Source organism: Nuphar pumila, chromosome 10, assembly GCF_984573655.1.
Source record: "Nuphar pumila chromosome 10, dmNupPumi1.hap1.1, whole genome shotgun sequence".
Classification (NCBI taxonomy): domain Eukaryota; kingdom Viridiplantae; phylum Streptophyta; class Magnoliopsida; order Nymphaeales; family Nymphaeaceae; genus Nuphar; species Nuphar pumila.
In genome coordinates, this window is record NC_143258.1 from 3,662,641 (window position 1) to 3,683,245 (window position 20,605).

At 38.4% G+C, this 20,605-nt stretch overlaps 2 protein-coding genes across 3 annotated transcripts in view; one reads left to right on the top strand and one right to left on the bottom strand.

Moving 5' to 3' along the window:
• The first annotated feature begins 5,713 nt into the window (after positions 1–5,713).
• Positions 5,714–11,645, top strand: LOC149823283 (uncharacterized). 2 transcript variants are annotated; one of them, XM_090020008.1, is made up of 7 exons: positions 5,714–6,034; positions 9,107–9,218; positions 9,331–9,393; positions 9,584–9,631; positions 9,740–9,799; positions 11,164–11,221; positions 11,309–11,645. In XM_090020008.1, the coding sequence occupies exons 2-7, from the start codon at positions 9,135–9,137 to the stop codon at positions 11,353–11,355; spliced, it is 360 nt and encodes a 119-aa protein (XP_089876134.1). In that variant the 5' UTR covers positions 5,714–6,034; positions 9,107–9,134; the 3' UTR covers positions 11,356–11,645. The 2 variants fall into 2 exon arrangements, with proteins under 2 accessions (XP_089876134.1, XP_089876135.1); XM_090020009.1 differs by having other exon boundaries at positions 5,715–6,034; positions 11,315–11,496.
• A 3,766-nt stretch (positions 11,646–15,411) lies between these two features.
• PMS1 (DNA mismatch repair protein) overlaps positions 15,412–20,605 on the bottom strand; it is a 44,481-nt gene continuing 39,287 nt past the window's right edge. Inside the window, exons 9-12 of the mRNA XM_090019911.1 lie at positions 17,095–17,198; positions 16,804–16,985; positions 16,073–16,170; positions 15,412–15,779 (exon numbers count right to left, since the gene is read on the bottom strand). Coding sequence (XP_089876037.1) covers positions 15,749–15,779; positions 16,073–16,170; positions 16,804–16,985; positions 17,095–17,198 — 415 coding nt within the window. The 3' untranslated portion in view covers positions 15,412–15,748. The remainder of the gene's footprint in view (positions 15,780–16,072; positions 16,171–16,803; positions 16,986–17,094; positions 17,199–20,605) is intronic.

Consider the following 20,605-nt stretch of genomic DNA (forward strand, 5'->3'; position numbering starts at 1 on the left):
TTTGTGGTATAAATTGAGACAGGTATAAGTGGATCAAATTTTAGTCTGGCTTGTTTTTTTTATAATGTCTAGAAGTTTTAGTTATACACTGCCCGTCCCAAGCCCGGATAAAGGAGGAGGGTTGCGGTAGGCCAGTGACGACCCACATAAAAACTTAGTCACACCCTATGAATATGAACCAATATGAGTGTTGTGAGATTGTAGAATGCCATTGCGGTTGAAGGGAAAGTTTTTTAAGATGACTATTAGGTCGGTTTTACTATATGGTACGGAATGTTGGGCTGCCAAGAGACATCATATTTAAAAAATGAGTGCAACTGAGATGCGTATGTTTAGATGGATGTGTGGAAATATAATAAAAGATAAGATTCATAACGAGGATATACGTAAGAAGGTAGGTGTTGCACCCATTGAAAATAAGATGAGAGAGAATCGTTTACGGTGGTTTGGACATATTCGGCGAAGGCCTAATGATGCTCCAGTTAGAAGGATGGAGAAATGAAAAAAATATATTAGTTAAAAGAGGTCGGGGTAGGCCGAGGAAGACATGAATGGAGATGATAGGAAAAGATATGAATGCTATGAACCTCACCGAGGACATGGCATTGGATAGAAATGATTGAAGGAGAAGGATTCATGTGGAAGACCCAGTGTGATTTTCTTTTTTGGTTCATATCGCCGACCTCAATTGTTTTGGGATGAAGGCGTAGTTGTTGTTGTTTGTTGTTGTAGAAGTTAGACCCAAGCCCTAACTCGTGTGTTTGGTTTCAGGCATGAAATGAATTTGGTATTTTTTGATCCATAACTATTCATGTATAAATTGGTTTAGTTTATACAAGAATGGTTTCAAACTTGATAGGAAAACTTGATCTTGATGTTTATATATAAAAAGATGAGGCAAATGAAATCTAACTAGGGTCGAGTTGGGTAGGGTAGAATCAGTTGAGGCATGAATTTAGTAAGTTCTCTAATGGGTGGGGCATGGAATGGTTTGTGTATTTAGGTTTTGGGTTGATTCATGTATATAATTTAAATGACTAACTAAGTTGGGTCTAAAACGATTTGGGACTGATATGGGTTCTAGTAAAAGATGAATTCTGGTTTTGGGTTGGTTTGGGTACATATAGCTGGAAACTAATTGGGTTGGGTATGAAAATATATCAGATATAAAGGGGTTCCGGTTTATAATCCATTTTTAAAGCGGGTGTCCGACCAGTTTTGGAAGGAATGAGTGGGTGAGCTAAGTTGCAGGTCTCTCTTCTCGAGCTTCTATTTCTTTGGTTAAAGGAGATTTGGGAAAAGATGATGGGTCTATCATAATTAGGTCGAGGGAGGATCAGGTACAATGTGATTGCACACTTTTAGTGTGTTGCTGCACCTGATCACCGTGATCAGGTTCAGCAGCACACTAGATCACACTTGCACCTGATCCTCCCTCACCCACCAAGGGCCAGCTCACCTGGTTAAGGTGCATATGTGATTGTCCGAGGTTTCTTGGACATCTTGCATTTGTGTTTCTAAGCCAGTGGAAGTGCAGTATCTTGAAGAGTTTTACACCAAGAATTCTGATTCCGAAAAAAGTGGTAAGTGATCGAAAAAATATAAAAGAGATTGCATTTGTGTTTCTCTGAATGTTTCCATTGTTAGGTCGGTGCAAGTTGGTCTGTCATCGGTTGCACTGAACACCTCAGAATTTGAGTTTGGTGCACAAAACATCAGCAGTTCAACTCTAGCTGTTGCATTTAAGTCTCTGTTTAGGAGCTTTGACCGAGTTGCAAGGGAATCCCCAGTGCTCTCATGCTCTCTGCTGTTTGGGAGCAGTGGCGTTGCCAAAACACTGCATTGGTAATTCACACCATTCACAAGATGATGCTTTGGGTAACTTCATCCTCAACACCATATTTTTCTAATGGCAACACATGGAAATGGTGTTTGTGGTGTTTCTATCTCAATGGGAGACTTCCAAACAGAGCCTAAATGACATTTAAACGGCCAATAATTAATTGAGGCAGTTTAGTAACTACTGCATCATTTTTTTTATAGGTAAGCTGGGGTTAGGCAGACCCCCACCAGTTACACAACATACCATTGGGTTTTGAACTTGCAACATCCCAACACATGGTGACATGCACTAACTGCTCCTACCAAACAAGCTGAGCCCCCGTTGTTAAGGATAAAGGACACTGCATCTTACTCTCCGGGTCGTGCTTCCTTTCATACTATTCTTAAAATGAAGTGTCCGGTATCCTTTCCGTGTCCTTGTGACATAGGTAAATGTTAACAGCTGCACTCTCTCATCCTATATCACAAAGATACGTGGACACAGATTCGATTCGATAGTTCAAAAAATAGGATGCAAGGGCCTGTTTTTTTAATTTTTTAATCAATAAAAAACTATTTTTTTGGTATTTTTAACATTAAAAATACATTTTTATTGAAATAAAACAAAATACAAATATTAAAATATTCACTGTACCTGTCAAATCGTGTTGCCAGGGATACTAAAAAATGTCGTGTCCTTGTGACATAGCTCTCATCCATTCAAAAGTGCTATCATATGATCACTATACTCATGCAGCATGGCTAGCTGCTTTTAAAATCTTGAAAGTAAGACAGTGATGCGTTCACAGTTGTTTGTGTAGATGAAACAAATTGTACAAGATTCCATCCACATCAATGAAGGCCATCATTATCATTGCCTGTTTCTTACCTTGCTGAGAGAGAGAGAGAGAGAGAGAGAGAGAGAGAGAGACTGTAAATGGCAGATTCTTTATCATTCTCGAACAATGGGTTACATTGGGTCTTGCATATCTGAAATATTTTATGGGTTTTCACTTCTGGTAATTTTTGTAATTGCCATTTCCTTTCTTTTTGCATTGAAGTCTTTTGAGAGGCCATTCATTCAGATTGAAAGGATCTTACACATAAATTTAAGACTTCACATTATATGCAGAGTCGCTGCATGGTGGGCATGCACCAATCAGCCTAACAGATATACATCTTGGCACTTCTTGAGATGGGTACGGTGCCCATCTCAAGAAATGTTGAGATGGATGATCAGCAGTAAGTCATAAAAAATTACTTCTAAATTTACTACTAAAGCTGAGGTTTACATCCCAACGATCAGTTTTAGTTTCCAACAGAAACCAAAAATTTGTAAAATAGTTCAGGAATTGAAATGGAAAAGTAGTTGTTTTCAAAATTTTATGAACTCAAGATGAGTGAAGCCAATAGGACATGAGATGAAAAAAATCATTTAGGACGAGATATGTGAAACCTTATGAACTTGAAAGTCGAGATTCTCAAGAGAATTGAGATTTATAAGGAATCAAGATTCTCGCACATAAGAATCAGGATTCTCAGTCATGAGATTTTAGATTCTCACATAAGGGCCTGTTTATTTCATTCCCATGAAGGCCAAAGGCCTTTGGTGAGCATTTGGTACAGATTTTTAAAAAAATCCTGCCAGCTCCGTCTTTTCATGAGAATGCTTTTGTAAGAAGGGAGGTATGAAAGGACTTGCACATGAAAAGCTGCAAGGGGTGGAAAAACTGGAGTCCACTTGTGCCAGCATTAGGGATGGCAGTGGACTGGAGCGGGGGAGGTCTTCACTCACGCCCCGTCTCAAAATCATGCCCTCCATCCCCGCATGGGTTTTGATTTTAACCTTCATTCCCGTTTCATGTCTTCCACCCCTGGTCCAAATAAGGCGAGGTGGGGCGGGGCCCCATTTTTCCTTGGTCCATTGCCATCCCTAAAGAAGGATTGGGGACAGGGGCTGGGCGGAAAAAAAATGCGGGGATCGGAATGAGAACAAGGCGGGGTAGGGGAAAACGTAAGTTCATCCCCGCCTCTATCCCTGCACGAGTTTTGATTTTAACCTCCATCCTCGTTTCATGTCCTTCATCCCCGATCCAAATAGGGCGAGGTGGGGCGGGGCCCCATTTTTCCTTGGTCCATTGCCATCCCTAAAGAAGGATTGGGGACGGGGCTGGGTGAAAAAATGTTGGGCTTAGAATGAGAACAAGGCGGGGTGGGGGAAAACGTAAGTTCATCCCCTCCTCTATCCCTGCACGAGTTTTGATTTTAACCTCCATCCTCGTTTCATGTCCTTCATCCCCGGTCCAAATAGGGCGAGGTGGGGGCGGGGGCCCATTTTTCCTTGGTCCATTGCCATCCCTAAAGAAGGATTGGGGACGGGGCTGGGCGAAAAAATGCGGGGATCGGAATGAGAACAAGGCGGGGGGGGGAACGTAAGTTCATACCCGCCTCTATCCCTGCACGAGTTTTGATTTTAACCTCCATCCTCGTTTCATGTCCTTCATCCCCGGTCCAAACGAGGCGGGGCGGGAACATGTTTTCCCCAAGTCCACTGCCATCCCTAGCCAACATAGCACTTTTTTTTATCATGATGATTTGATTTTGTTTCACTCGTAACAATGGAATAGGAAGGGAAAAGAATGTTGGTTCAGCGAATTTCCATGAAAACTGTATGAAACAAACGTGCTGTGAATTGAGATACCCAGTAATGAGAACCTAATTTCTAAGGACTGGAAGCCTAGATTTTCATTTATTATAGAAATTGAGATTCCAAACCGCTTTCACTTCTCACTTCCTTTGAGCATACTCATAACCATCACATAAAAGGATATAATGATTGCTCAATTTTGAAAGAAAAGGAGTCATTTGGGTTGGCCATTAATTCAAAACTTAAGATTCACTTGACTTTGAATTCTTTCTTCTTTTTTTCAAAAAGGCTAGCAAAGTGTACCTAGTGACAAATACTTTCATCCTCACATTACAAAGGAATCAAATCTTCATTGATCATAAAAGCTTTCCAAGTTTGAAGGTCCAAACATTATTAGTAGTCTACCAACTCATCCTAACTATTTAAGTGGGGTCTCTTGATACAAGTCTTATGCACCTCCATGCAATATCAGTAGATGAGTTGAAACTGATAGGTGCCAGTTGTTTGGACTCAATTGACTCAGTAGATGTGCTATACTTGTTTGATTTAGTAAAGATAAGCCATTGGATCATGTTTTTTAGACATAAAAATATATTTTTTTAAGTTGAAAAAATTACAGCAGTTGAATTTATGATTCGCCGAAAAGATGTGCTCATACATTAGAATTCCATGATGCAAAGGCCGATCTTTAACGTTTGGAAGAGAAAAACTCTCATAGGAAAAAAAAGTTTTGTTTATGAGAGTTTTTGATATGAGAAGTTTTCTAAAAGAAAGTTTTTCGCTTGTTTGTATAGCATGAAAAAAACAAAGTGAAAAAATGTGAAAATAATGAGAGGAGGAGGTGGGTGATGATGAGATGGGTGCTATGGAGTGTAAAAACAAATTTTTCTTGGTAAAAAACATTTATTCACCCCTTTATGAAAGAATATTTTCTATAAAAAAATATACTTTTTAGAAAAACTTTCTCAACAAAAACGTGTCTCGTTTGAAAGGGTCAAAAAAATATGTAAGGATTTTTTTTTATTTTGCATCACATTTACCGTGTCGTGTCAGATCGAATAGAGTTTCAACTCATTGATACCGTGTCCATGTGCGTACCAAAGACATCCCTTCCCGCGGCTAGCGAAACAAAGGAACTGTTTGACTCCAGCCGTCCATCGAAGATCCGACGCCTCAGACGAAGCACAGGTGGGGCCCGCCTGCCCACTTCGAGGTGGAAGAGGCACCCCACTCGTTGGCGCTTTCTAAAGCGCTGCGACATGCGTCATCACCAGAGCAAGCGAGGCCTCCTCTCTCCCTCTCTCCGCGTTCTTCCAGTTTGGACAGAGAGAGAGAGAGAGAGGTCCTCAACGGCTTCCCCTATTTAAGGCCGACTCGCTCCTCTCCCTCCTCGTTCCTTCCGTCCCTCCTCCTCCTCGATCAATCCATCCTCTTCCGTTTCTGCGGCTCCCTCGTCGTCTCTCGCTTTCTTACCGATCTCTGCGGATTGAGATTCTCGAGACTCGTTCAGTTTTTCTCGCTCTGAGAATCGCCCTTCTGGTCGAGGTTCTCTGCATCATCACCAGAGTAAGCTTAGTTTGATTCTTCTTCTCGTTTTTCTTGTTTAAATCTTGATTCTTGTATTTTTCAGTTTTTTTTTCGCGTGTTTATGGCTTCGAAATGGACAGAGATTGTGTTTCTTGGGTTTTGACGCGTCCGATCGGAAGATATCCGGTTGATTTGTGTTATCTGATGCGTGATAATGTGATTCTTGGATGAAATGGGATTGATTTTGCGCTAGTAAGATGTAAATCTCTGTGGATCTTGTAAGATTGCGATTCAACTGTATGTTTTGCGCTCGGAACTTGTTTTGCTGATGATTTAGATTTTCTTTTGTTTTTGCGATCTTTTTCTTTTTTCTTTTGTTTGTATATAGAGCTCGTTGTGGCAGAAAGAATTCCAAGGATTTCTTATGCTTGTTTTCTACGGATAAGCAGAATTGTTGTAATCTAGGAATTGTATTCTCATGATTTCTTTTCTTGATGTGAAGAAATTGAACCTAGACTTTCTGTGGTCGCTATACATCTTTTAATGCAGGATATTATCTTATGTCTGTCTCAATGCTAATTTTCTTGATTATTTTTAACGCTCAGAAATGTTGAATGCTTCTGCTTCTAGTCTTGGATGGTTTGGATTTGACTTTCTTTTTTTATCTAAAACTGTTTAATTGATGTGTGAAGCGTGTATGAATAAAAACTCAGAAGAATTAGATTTCTTGTGATAGAGTTTCCCCCTTGGAATGGTGAATTTTTTAAGGATGTATTTCACATATATTTATTGTTCTAATCTTCGAATTTTTACTGGAGTTTTTTTTAATTGAAAATATTTGGTCCTTCGTGATTTTCAGTTTTCTTTGCTATTTGTGAAATTTGAGCTGGTTTTGCGGCGTACTTCATTATTTATTTCATTGCTTAGGGAACTTTTTGGCCTTAGTTTAAGTTATTATTTTCTACGTAACTTTGGTAGTTAAGCTTTCACAATTTATAAGTTAGCTTCATTACTTTTTGTTCTTCCCTGATGCAGATCACCTTCAAGAATGTTTCTACTGTTTGTGAAACTATTCATGTATCCATGTTGTGCTCAGTGTTTTTGTGGCATATGAATTCTATATATACAGAAGGTGCCTAAAAGTGTGTTGCAAGGCGCTAAGGATGTTTCGTTGATTTGCTTGTTCTTTGTGTGTATTGGATATTTCCACCCTCATCCTCATTCTTATATAGAAATTACTTTCATGAAGTTGTCTCTCTAGTATTCAATACAACAACAACAACAACAACTACGCCTTCATCCCAAAATAATTGGGGTCGGCGATATGAACCAAAAAATAAAATCATTATGGGTCTTCCACATGAATCCTTCTCCTCCAATCATTTCTATCCAATGCCATGTCCTTGGTGAGGTTCAAAGCATTCATATCCTTTCCTATCACCTCCATCCATGTCTTCCTAGGCCTACCCCGACCTCTTTTAACTAATATATTTTCCCATTTCTCCATCCTTCTAACTGGAGCATCATTAGGCCTTCGCCGAATATGTCCAAACCACCGTAAACGGTTCTCTCTCATCTTATTTTCAATGGGTGCAACGCCTACCTTCTTACGTATCTCCTCGTTCTGAATCTTATCTTTTATTGTATTTCCACACATCCATCTCAGCATACGCATCTCAGCTACACTCATTTTTTGAATATGATGTCTCTTGGCAGCCCAACATTCCGTACCATATAGTAAAGCAGGCCTAATAGTCGTCCTATAAAACTTTCCCTTCAACCGCAATGACATTCTACGATCGCACAACACTCCAGTTGCACTTTTCCATTTCATCCACCCAACCTTTATCCTATGATTTACATCTCCATCAATTTCTCCATACTTTTGAATGATAGATCCCAAATATTTGAAACACAATAATGGAAAAATAAGATGCTGTCACATGAACTAAGTTCATTAAGAAGCATTATGACTTATTTTGTTATGCGTGCATTTACAGACTGATTTTATCTTTTCTATATTTCAACTGATTTGCTTTTCCTATTTTTTAAGATTTGGCCACTATTTTCTTTATTTTTATCCTATTCTAATCAAAATTTATTCTTTTTTGTTCATTTGTTTTCCTCACTGGTCTCACTTGATGCTGTTTTTTCTTGTTGTTACTTAAATTAGCATAAGTAGAGGAAATCCTCTGATTTTTGTTGAAATGGAAATTACTTTTCCCTTTCTAATTTCCATAACCATTATATTAAATGAAGATTCATTTGATGATCCCCTTTTTTCTCTTGAAATTTAGTACAAGAGGGGAATTCTCTTGAAAACTGTCATTTGTGATGGTCTCTTGAGTGGTTGAATTCTTGTTTGTCCTCTGCTCTAGTTTTGATATGATTAGAAATGTTATGCTCTGAGGGACCACTTTCCCCACTCTTGGGTGAATTGATCACATAGCTTGTGAAGATCAAGAATGGGTGCTAGATAAATATGAGTGATTGTCTCATTGTCGTTTTTCCAATTTCTCCTTTTTAAGGATAATTCTCAAGTTACAATAGTTGTTATTAGTAATTCAGGCATGAGTTGTTGTCTAAACATGAAAAGATATTGTTGTGCCTTGTAGCATTTACCAAGGCATCTTACAGTGAAGTTAAGTTTTCCTGCCTATGCATTCATTTTTGTCTTTGTTATTTTTTACTTGTACAAGTGTTTATCTATTTTATCCAGCTACTCTTACAATTGAGGTTCCAAGCCTTTTCCTCACACTGGTCTCTGCTCCATGGTTGTTTCATCCATTCCGCCTTTTTTTGGTTTCTTTCTTCTTATTTTGTTTGCTACTGTATTTTTGCATTCTCCTGCAGAAATGATTCAAATATTGTCAATCACTTATATAACTCCAAATATAAAGTGCTATTTGCTTTTCCAACCAGGGGTCTTGTCTTCTCCCTGTTTTTCTTAGTCTGTTTGCCTGTGGAGTGCAGACTAAGGCATGTCTTGTCTTGCTAGTTGTGTAATTTCTGGTGTAATTGTGTTGGTCCAGTTATATGTGAGTCATGGTCTTTATAAGATTTGCGTGTAAGTTACTCCAAAAATTGACTGTGTTTTTCCTCAATGCTTAGAAAGTAGATTGAAAAGGAATAACACAGCATGTCTGGCGTGAAGGATCTTGATGCCAATGAACAAGAATATATGGAGGACAACAATGAGTCTGCAAGCGCCAATATCGATGAGGTATATCACTGCAGAATCTCATTTGCTTGGTTTTCATTGTATCATACTTTTTTATTTTGCATTGATGAAAATGTTCTGCGGATACACTGGACTAAGAAACTTTCTTTCATAGGAGGAAATGATCAAGAAGAAGTACGGAGGAATTTTACCCAAGAAACCTCCATTGATTTCCAAGGTATCTTTGTTCAATTAAATTCTCTTACTAGATATTTTCCAGGAGATATTTTTTTCTTAAAGTTTCTTCCACCATCACGCTTTCTTAAAGTTTCTTCCCTCTTTTTAATGTTTTTTTTTTGTTCATGTTGGTTGGTTCCTTTCATTTTGGACCATGGAAACTTTATATTGACTCATTCTCTATGAACCAGGACCATGAACGTGCCTTCTTTGATTCTGCTGATTGGGCATTGGGCAAGGTATTTCCTGTCTCTTATTGAGTATTATCTGCCATAAGCCTCTTTAATGATACATCTTATATGTTTTAAACTTATCATGATGAGCTGTCTAATGTTCAAAACCGACAGCAAGGAGCATCTGGGGATCAAAAGAAGGGACCACCAGAGGCTCTTCGGCCAAAATTGCAGGTATGCATGTAAAACATTTATTCTACAGGTGCTCATTTTAATTTTCAAACAAAACTTGCTAGTCACTCATGTTTTCTGAAGAATTGTCCTGAGTGCAAGCAATTTGGAAAATGAATTTTTGCTAAACTAAAAAATTCTAAGGTAATTTCTCTGTTTCTTTAGAAACAAGAACTAACAAGGGGCACATGATTGAAGCTTTCAATTGAATAGAACCACAGATGGATTACAATACAAGGAATAGGCTGCTCTTATAAATTAGAGTAATTTTACAAAAAACCATCTAACTTATCTGGTATTTGCAAAAAGATGGTCGATGTTTGGATTGTTACATAACTTACATTAAATCTCTTTACATGCATGAAATACCCGCCTGTGGTATAGAATGATATTTTTTCCTTTTTTTAAATAAAACAACTCACCTTATGTCATTTTATGGCCTTTTCTTAAACAAATCAATAATGAGCACGTTTTAGTTATTTGGAACTGAATGATTTTAAGACCAAGTGTCCTTGTAACATAAGTTATAAAAGTGGGCAGTTGGACGTAATTATGGAACTATTAGGCAGCTCTCTATAAGTAGCTTATAAGTTAAGTGACTTTTTGTAAATTATACAAGCTTAACATGCATACATGGACTAGAAGTTAGTTCTTTGGCTGTCTTAGGGAGTTTTTTTTCCTTTTTTTGTGTTTTGTTATTAAAATTGAATAGAACCAAGTTGCAGAGACTGCTTTTTTGGTATGTGTGTGTGTGTGTATGTGTGTGTACTAAAGTTGGAAGTGGGGTTAGATTGGTGCAAAATGCAAAATGTCATTTGACATGTGAGGGGTGTAAGATGTGTGAGCACGGAGTATGTCAGAAGATGAGGGGTATAATGCACATGAGAGGGACGGGTGTGATGCATGATAAGATTAGAGTCCAATTAGGACAACAAAAAAATAGGAATTTTAAAATTTAGACTGATATTTAAAAAGCTATTAGGTAATAAAATAGGAAAGGGAACTGAAAGAGATTCAGATGAATACAATTTTAGGGGATGGTAGTCCTATCAACAGAAACTAGTTCCTGTGTGTATTCATGTCTATTTGCATATTGCTTTTGGGCAGATGGCGACTGTTTTCCATGTTAAGTAGTGAAGCTTGGAATTAGGGGTCCAAATTAACAAATTATTCACACTTGAGTTCTAGATCATGTTCTTTGAACAGCGAACATGCTCCTCATCTACTTGTAAGGGTATATGTTCAGTTGTATCACATATTAGCATCTCAAAAATAGAACACATGGACAAGTTGTAAGCTCACCTTGTTTTGTTTGAACATCTATTCCTATTCAGTGCATCACACGTTCTTTTATGTGTGGTATGTAGCCTACACATCAGGAAGCACGGGCAAGGCGATCTGTGTATGCTCCTGCTGATGGAGAAGGTAATCAGTACTTTGTTTTTTAGCATTGCTTGTGCATTATCGTAGTTTTTAATTTAATGGTTTCTTCAAGCTGAGTTCCATTTACAGATGCAGGTGGCAATTCTCCAGATAATCCAAACAGTAATGGGCAGTAACTGAGGATCATTATTCTATTGTGAGCTTTCTTTCTACTTGCTGAGGCTGATGATTTTTCTTGTACCAAAGCATGCTGAGTTATTTCCTACCCTATGTGCACGAATAAGTGATCCTAGGCCATGTGATAATGATTTCTAAAAGGTACACTTCTATGAGGGTTTTCCGTGTAACGATTTTAGTAGCAGTTTTATCTGGTAGAAGAGTATGGGAGTGAGGCTTCATTTAGGCTTCATTGAGTACTTGATGTAGTATCATTTGTTTTATATAATCTGACGACTTTTTTGCTTTGTTACCTCAAGTGCTTTTCCATATTGTCTGGACTCGACTTGATTTCATTGTGAAGCAACGTGATCAAGTTTCTTGGAACTCGAAAGGGACTCATTCTAGTGTATAGCATTGAACTATTTGCCTTTTGTGTGTTGAGTTTCATGGCATTTTCTTCATGAACTGAAGATTCTTTTCCTGAAGCTATTTTGGATCAATGACCTATTGGAACTAGTAGTCGTATGTGTGAAAATGAACAGTAGAACTAGTAGTCATCTGTGTGAAAATGATCAATAGGAACATCGATGTCAGTTTCATATTTTTTGTGTGCATATCTGTAATCATACCTTTGTTGTGGGCGTTTTTTCATTTTTCAGATTCTACTCATTGTAATGTAGCCTTACTAAAGGGTGTTTCTCCGTAATTTTCTTAAGTGTTGGAAGTAATAATTAGTGCAACCCAATAACGACCTTCTTTCTTCCTCTCCTTCATGACTTCACTTGAGATAGCATCCAGAGAAAATCAGAAAAATAGGATTGGACCTTAGAAGGTGAAAATACACATCTGGAGAACCATAAAGCTGATTGAAGGTTGGAGAGGTGGGATATGAAGATTGGAAGATGAATAATCCACAAGTCTTGGCTACTTAGGTTGGTTGAATAAGTAATAACCGTTAACCTGGCAAAGTTGGAGGATGCCAAAGATGCATGAAATTTTCTTTAAGCAAGTGTTATAACTTATATAAGTGGCTAAGAGTTAAAATCATTGGGGCAAGGGGACATGTTCATCTAAGCATTTCATACAGAGATGCAACACTTGCACAGAATGCGAAGACAACCGAAAAATATGGAAAATGGCACAAAACTTGTTCGACTGAAGAGGATAAAAGCAAGAGCAATCGTGTGTTTGAGTTTCTTATGTATTTACATCTTGAACATGATAATGCAAGAATTGCTATAGTTTATAGTGGCTTTTTTCATCGTTGAGTTAGACCTTAGATTAGATTATGGCTGAAGAGACTAGAATAAAGTAGAGTTGCATATGATGTGGTGTTGGTTGCAGTGAGGCCAATGTTTAGTGAGGTGGCCTATACCATTCTTGCAGCATTTCTGACATTGAGATGAGCACCATAAGGTGCATTCCATCACAAGGAGTTGAAACAAATGATGTATACGTCTCAATTTGAAAAAGAAGAAATTTGGTATTTCTGCACCATCCACAGGTAATACTGTTGGGAATGAGAAAATTTGCTCTACTGGTCCTAGGTCATGTTTTGTTAAGTATTTTTTTTGTCATTTCTTAGGTTGGTTGATAGATGTAGGAGCCCTCATGTATGCTATAAATGGCATGACTACCATGGATTCTATCGATGCTGGAATCCACTGTTTTTTTTTTGAGCCGTTCACGCTCTAGAAAAACAGCATCGAGTGCATGTGTGTGTGCATGCCCCCACGTGCCGCATTAATAATGGAAAAAATGGATGCTTTAAATGGTATCAAATCACTATATGAATGAGTTTTTCAGATCCGAATTGGTAAAAGATGTGAAACATGATTTCTCCTAATAAACCATAGTAAAGGCATCCATACAATCCGATCTGCTTGACAATGCATGGGTAAACAGGGGATTTACATATTAAACTTGTCAACAGATCGGATTTAATATGGATTTGAATGTAGACCCAGTAAAGATGCTAGCCCGAATCTGAATTCAAGAGTCCGTTCACGCAAGGTGGTACCCTTTTCGATTACATCCGGATCTTTGAAAATTCAAATGATAGAATAATGTGTTAGATTTGGATCAAGGATCCCACAAATTTGTTCCATTTGAACATTTACAACCAACTGTTAGCCACCAACTATTCCCTTGGTCTTCAACCCATCTCTATCTTCTCTTTAGGGCCCGTTTGTTTCAAGCGCGGCCATTACTGGTTTTATGAACATATTTTCATATGAAAATGGTATTGTCATGTGAATGTGTGCCCCCATGAGGCCCGCCAAGTAAGAAACCTTTTGCTTCATCTGTTGCAAGAAAATTACTCAATTTTTTGTGGGGGGCTATTTCTCTCTTTCTTTCTTTTTGATAGGCAAGCTGGGGTTAGCACGAAACCGACCCATACCAGTTATACAACTATACCATTGGGTTTTGAGCCTGCAACCTTTCAACACAAGGTGATGTGCACTAGCTGCTCCTACCAGACAAGCGGAGCCCCGTTGGTTATTTGGGATCCGGTGGTGGGACGGGAGATGGGGAGTTAGTGAATAGTACTATATACCCCATTTACCTTCGTTGATGTTTGGAAGCCAGGTTTTGAGAGATGAGAAGGGTGACGGGAGTGGAGATGGGGAGTTAATGAATACTACATACCCAATTTACCTTCATTGATGTTTGGAAGCCAGGTTTTGAGAGATGAGAAGGGTGACAAGGAGTGGAGATGGGCCTTTTTCAACTACATCCTCACAAGGATGTACTTGATAACCCCGCTATCATCACCCATTTTCTTCTCCACTCCCATCACCCCTCTCATCTCCGCCCCATCACCGGCTCCGAAACAGAGCCCATGACTACAAGAGTGATTGCAGACAAGCAAGGGTAGGTGCTACTGCATCTCTCCTCTTGAACGCTTCAAATCCATATCTACTCTCCCTTAGAGGTGCAGACTCAAAACACTTTGGAACTAAAGAAGTGGAATAATTGTTATAGTTTTGGCCAAAATCCAGTCACCTACACCTTTTCCCACACTAAAGTTTTCAATCCCATTTTGTTTAACAGCGTCATAAATACTGGTTTTTATTTTCCAGCAAGAAAAAAATCTCAAATCTTGCCCTATGTGGATCAGTTTCGAGCTTTGATTTTTGCCAGATATCTGACCCAACCCAGACGGCCCGAGAAATTTGTATGCACTTTAAAGCAAATTAAATACTGTAGGTTATACGCATCTGATCTGGGATTCCATTTTCTTGACGCGACCCAAACCCAACTGCAAGTTATTGGGGCTGAGTTCGGATGCACCCCGATGAGTCGTGTTGAATTGAATGGTGTAAAGGTCTTCAAAAGATGATTTTTAACCTTCGCAGACCTGTGGGCTAGAGATCCCCGAATCGAAGTTGGATCAGGTGATATGCCAAAGCACAATTTTCTTATGTTCTGAAATTACCACCGGCCGTGGCCTTCATCACCACCATTCATTGTGCAAACAGTAGGGTGCACCAAAAAGTGCTGATGTCATCATTACACAAAGATAAAGGCTGATTTCGAAACACAAAATGTGTTTTAGGCAGATCACCCGATCCAATGTGGGGGCTTTGAGATTCAGTGTTTGCAAAACAAGGATCTAACATGGCCTCACTCCAGATTAGACCCTTGGGTCAGATCCTAGGCAATGAAACCCCTCCTGAATGTGCTTCACTGTCAAATTTCAGCCCAAGCCCGATTTGACCAGGAATTGGTCCACCCCTACAGAGCAGTCCCATCTTGGAAGTTGGGCCCAGGCTCGATTGGGACAGGCTCAGCCCAAGCATGGTGAGAGTCAGCTAGACCAAGCGTTTCTCCCAGATGACATGTTGACCAAACTGGCTTCAGACCAGCCCAACCTATTGTCATCCCTACCACACATCAGAGAACCAATCCTGATTCTTCCAATCATGGATTTTGAGAGCACACATGTACCTGAAATAGCATCAACACCACAAGCACACACGCATGCGAGAGTCTCACTAATGCTGAAATCCAGTTTTGTTTGCTGATGATTAGCCCACACATATAACTGTAAGGATGAGTTATTATTATTATTATTATTATCATTATAACTGTTAAGGATGAGATTGAATGTTGTAGATTGGTACAAAAGCTTCAATCGTATAATCATAAGAGAAAAGGATAATAGAGATTGCAAAAGATAAACCTTCCCAATATATTGTGAATCATTTACAATAGGGATAACAAAATACATGATGTACAGTGACAAAAAATTTACATACAGAACAGGATAAACAAATTAAGACAGTTAACACGAAAGCATGACAATAATAGGTTAGAATGCCTTGCTTCTACTTGCTTGGTGTGATGGTTGAAGTCCATGAAAGTGAGGCATCTTTGGCATCCATTGACTGATTTCAATGAATGCTTTTAGTGTATAGTCTTCCAACAAATGAATTGTCTGCAAACTCAAGGATGCAACTTTTAGTCCCCACTCAACCACCTGGAGAAAGATGTACGCACTGGTTCTTTGATCAGGGTGGTATACTGGAAGAACACAGAAATTAACATAAAAGATATAAAAGGAAAAAGGAAAAACAGTCGTTGGCACACAGTGACCATTGATATAGGAAAAACATTTCATAGTAAGTAATTGTAGTGACATGGGGGGGACCTTTTCCCCCAACTCTGTTGTGAGAAAAAAAAAAATTGCCGTGACATGATAACAAAGGCAATAACACATCAGGGCTTTACCTGTTGGGTATGGTGGTTAAGTCCACTAAATGACGCATAGTTGGTCTCCCATGAGGACAGTTCCATGGAGACTTTAGTTCGGCCAAATGTTTGATTATCTGTGACAGCAGCAAGAGTGAGTCTTGTCTTCCAATTCATCCTCTCCTAGTTCTTTAGGGGTGAAGTATTTTGCATTATCAATCATTGATATTGCAACATTTATGTGCAAACACATAGTAGAGACCCACCCAAAGACCTTAAGAAGCAATGATCAGAAATCAAATAATGAAAACCACAGCTACATTGAGTAGACTTTTACACAGTAAAAAATGTCGTTAAAATCAACAAGATATCTGAGGCATGTTTGCTTTGGTCAAAGGTGGGGATGAACAATCACGGCTAAGTAGAAGCTGTGATTTTTTGTCACAAGGTTAATCTTGTGACCAACTTTAGCAAGATTCAAGGCAAACACAGTCATATCTGGCAATCACAACTTGTACTTTTCTCATGCTCTACTAACCTTGAGAAAGTAGTGTGATTGTGATTTACAATCACAAGATCTTGAGAAAATCCAAGAATCACAAGACATTGCAAACATACCCCTGGTGTCAACTCCATTTAAAGGAATAGAAAACCCTGCTTGTCATTTACCCTCAAAGCTTCACACCCTTCCAATCAGTACGGCTTGACTGATCTTGTAAACTCAACCTAATATTTCAAGAAAATGCTTTTAAAATGAAGTAAATTAGTACCTTTTGCATCTCATTTTTCCTCAGTGGGTCACCAATCATAATTGATGATTGGCAAGCACGTGATGCAAGCATAGCTCGCACCCTTGAAGGACAAATGGAATCCAAAGTATCCATTTTGTAGCTACTCAAAATGGAGCAGTCCCCATGAGTATCAGCCAGGGCAGAAATAAGCTCTTTAACATCTGTTGAAAAGTAAATGCAATAGCATGTGAAGTGAAAAAGATGGTGTTTCCAATAAACATAAGTTCATGTATGGAGAAGCAAATTCTTAATCTAGATTTGAACAATTACCTCCAGCTCCAAAGGTTATGTTCTTACTAAAAGGGACTGCTGTCAATAAAAAATGGCATCCTGGAGGAGCATCCTCATCCTCCTTCAAGATAAATCCATTTTTCCTGTAAATATGAAATTAAAAAACATACAGGAATTTCACTAAGATAACATAAATGAAGCAAACACAATGGCAATCAAAAGAAAAAATAATCAAGATTGATGATAACGGAAATACCAAAACAGCTCATGCAACGTATTAGTATCAAGAGATACATGTAGTAACTTTAATTCTTGACTTAAAGAACACGATTGAACTAAATACATAAAAACATATTCAAACTAACGGTCTGCCTGTATGTGCAGATGCAGACCAACTTTTCTAGACTTAACGCCCTCTAGATATGTGCATGAGTATCGTTATAGCACATGGGCCACTAAAATGATAAAGGTTTAAAAAAAAAGACTTTTTTTAAACTCCAGTAACAGCAACACTTTAACAAGTATGGGATTTAAACACAAAATCCACCAATAAAAACACTGCAATGGCAGCCTATGCATCAAATTCAACCCCTAACATCATAGAAATTTTAAATTCTTGTTTCAGGCATAGAGAAGCACCATTCTCACTAGAATCTAACCCTATCCAGCTCTTCTAGATTCTACCCGAACAAGACCCATAGACAACTTGGAACCATAGTCACAAAAATACGTCTCAGCAATATCTCAACAGGTCTTTCTTGAGAGAATTTGAAAATAAGTGGCCTTCTCCGAAAATATTTGGTTTTTCATACAAGTAGACAAAATGTATTTTTTTTGGGCATTTTCACAAGAATCAAAAAATTGAATATAAAAAATATCATGATATGATTGTGATTTTTTTATTGAAATGTTTTATATATGATATTTTATTTTTATTTTTAAAATGCAATGTTTTGAAAATATTGTTGACATGGTGACTATGCTTAGGAGTAACACATAGGGTTCAACTTGAACCATCTATGTTCAACTTTGATGCCCACAGTTCATTGGACCGAACCCAGATCCAGTACAAGAATCCAATTTGGATAATATGTTGATCCAACACTACTGCATTGATATCCCATAGGCACTTGAACAGGATGGAACAATGCCCATCAAGGTTCAACTCATCCGCATGATTCAACCTGGAAAGGCACACTGTTGCGTTCCTGGGCCTATGAGGTTGGACTAGGTCAAGTCAAGGGTTAGGTAGGTCAAATTGGGTAGACACAGGTTGACTGGTTTTGTTGGGTTCTGATAGAGCTTGGGAGAAAATTTATTTCTTTCAAACGGCTGCACAGAAATTTTTTAAAATTGGACACTAGGTTTAGGACAGGTAGAAGAAGGTCCTGGCAGGGCTAGACTCAATGGGGGTAGGGAGTTATGAACTCGGAAACAGGGAACCGGGTTAGGGTTTGGACTAGGTCTGGACTGAGAATTGGGTCTGACATGTTACACTAGAAAAATCAGATCTCCCTCCTGGAATTTGAGGTAAATTCTGATTTTCAGAGGTTAGGCTAGGGACACGTTGGGGAAGCTATGGTTCAAATTTCAGACCTAAACTCATAAAGGTTAGGGAGATATGATGTCTGCAAGTTGGACCAGTTTCTACAGTTCACAACAACAAAAACGTGGTCAGGGCTAGGTTCACACGGGTTGGGTGAGTTTAAGAGTAGGTCTGGGCTTAGGGTCAGGGCTGGTTCAACTAACTAGGGTGCAGGTCGGCTTAGTAGGGGCGTCTACTACTAGGCAACAGGCTGGGGGGGCGACTGGAGGTTGGATTCACCGAAGTCGAGTCCGAGCCACCAGGGGTGCACATGAGCTGAGTTTGAGCCGAGCCTAGGTTGTTCAAACTCGACTCACTCAAAAAAAACCTTGTCCAAGTTCGACTCGAGCTCGGAACCAAGCTGGAACAGCCTTGTCCAGACTCGGTTCAGTTCTGAGCTTGAGCCGAGCTTTACCCAAGTTTTTAAAAAAAAAATATCTTTTACTTTTGAAGAGGTGGGATTCAATCCCCAACCTCTCCAAAATGTGTACAAATGCCTCACTGTTAGGCCAGGCTGAACATTTTTTACTATTATGATGAAAATATAATACATATTCTAAAAACACAGGCTAGATTATTATAAAACGTAAAAACTTATACTAGCAGCAGATTCGATACCGTGACCTTTCCAATAAAAGTTGAAAGTCTGACCGTTAGAGAAACATTAATTGTTGTTTATACTTTTGCAAACATATTTTATATATATTGTTTTTAAGAGCTTTTTCGAATTTAGTGGCTTGATCAAGCTCAGCTTGTTTATGTAGATCGAGCCTGGATTTGTGTTCAAAGTCGGCTCGGTTAGGGATTGAGGTTGCATATTTTGCTCGTGGCTATTTTCTAACTCAATCCAAGTTTGCTTCTGACATCATAGATATGTATGGAATAAAAGATAAGAAAATGGTGAACACTCCTGAAGTGATGAATGCAAAAAATGAAGATGATTACACACATCTAGATGATCCTACTCCTTACTGCCAAATGATTGGGGTTCTCACATATTTGACCATCACCAGACCTGATATCTCACATGCAGTTGTACCGCCAATCAATTCCAACATTCTCCTACCACTGTGCACATGAGTGTCGTTATGTGTATCATTAGATATTTTTAAATTTTTGTTTCTGAAGGGATTGTTTTGTCTTCCTCCTCCTCACTCAAATTAATTGTTTATACTGACTCTAACTAGAGATGAGATTCTAATGACAAACGCTCAACTACAGGTTTTTGTGTTTTTTAGGTGACTCGGTGTCCTGAAAATGCAAGAAACAACAGAAGGTGTCATTAACAACAACTAAAGTTGTGTATAAGGCCATAGCCGCCACAACATCTAAAGTTGTGTGGTTTAGAAGATTATTGAAAGACGTGAGGGTGCATATATCCTCAAGGTTATGTTGTGATAATAAAAGCACCATCTATATAGTCGGCAATCATACATTTCATGAACGTACCAATCACGTTGAGATAGATTGCCACCATGTTCGTGAAGAATATCTTAAGAAGACTATTATTCTTCCTTATATAGCATCGGAATTTTAGCTAGTTGACTTTTTCACAAAAGCTCTTTCATCACCTAGATTTCACTTCTTGACAAACTTTCGATTAAGTTGTATATATATATATATATATATATATATATATATATATGTGTGTGTGTGTGAGATCATATATATATATACATACATAGTAAATACATATAAAATTATGTATGATACATATGTTCATATCATTGTAATAGGTAATACCCAATAGGGGTATTTTAGTCTTTTCACTGTATAGGTTGTGCCACCAGGGGCACTAGTGTCTTTGTATATTTTTTGTTTTCTTCATTTTTTATGTTTTGTAAATTTCTGTTTTTTGTTATGGGCAATATTGGCATTGCCCAAATATAGCGGTTGGGATGCTCCCAACAACTATATTGGCTTTCCTTTGTATATATAGGGATGCTTCCCCTTAGATGGATGAGG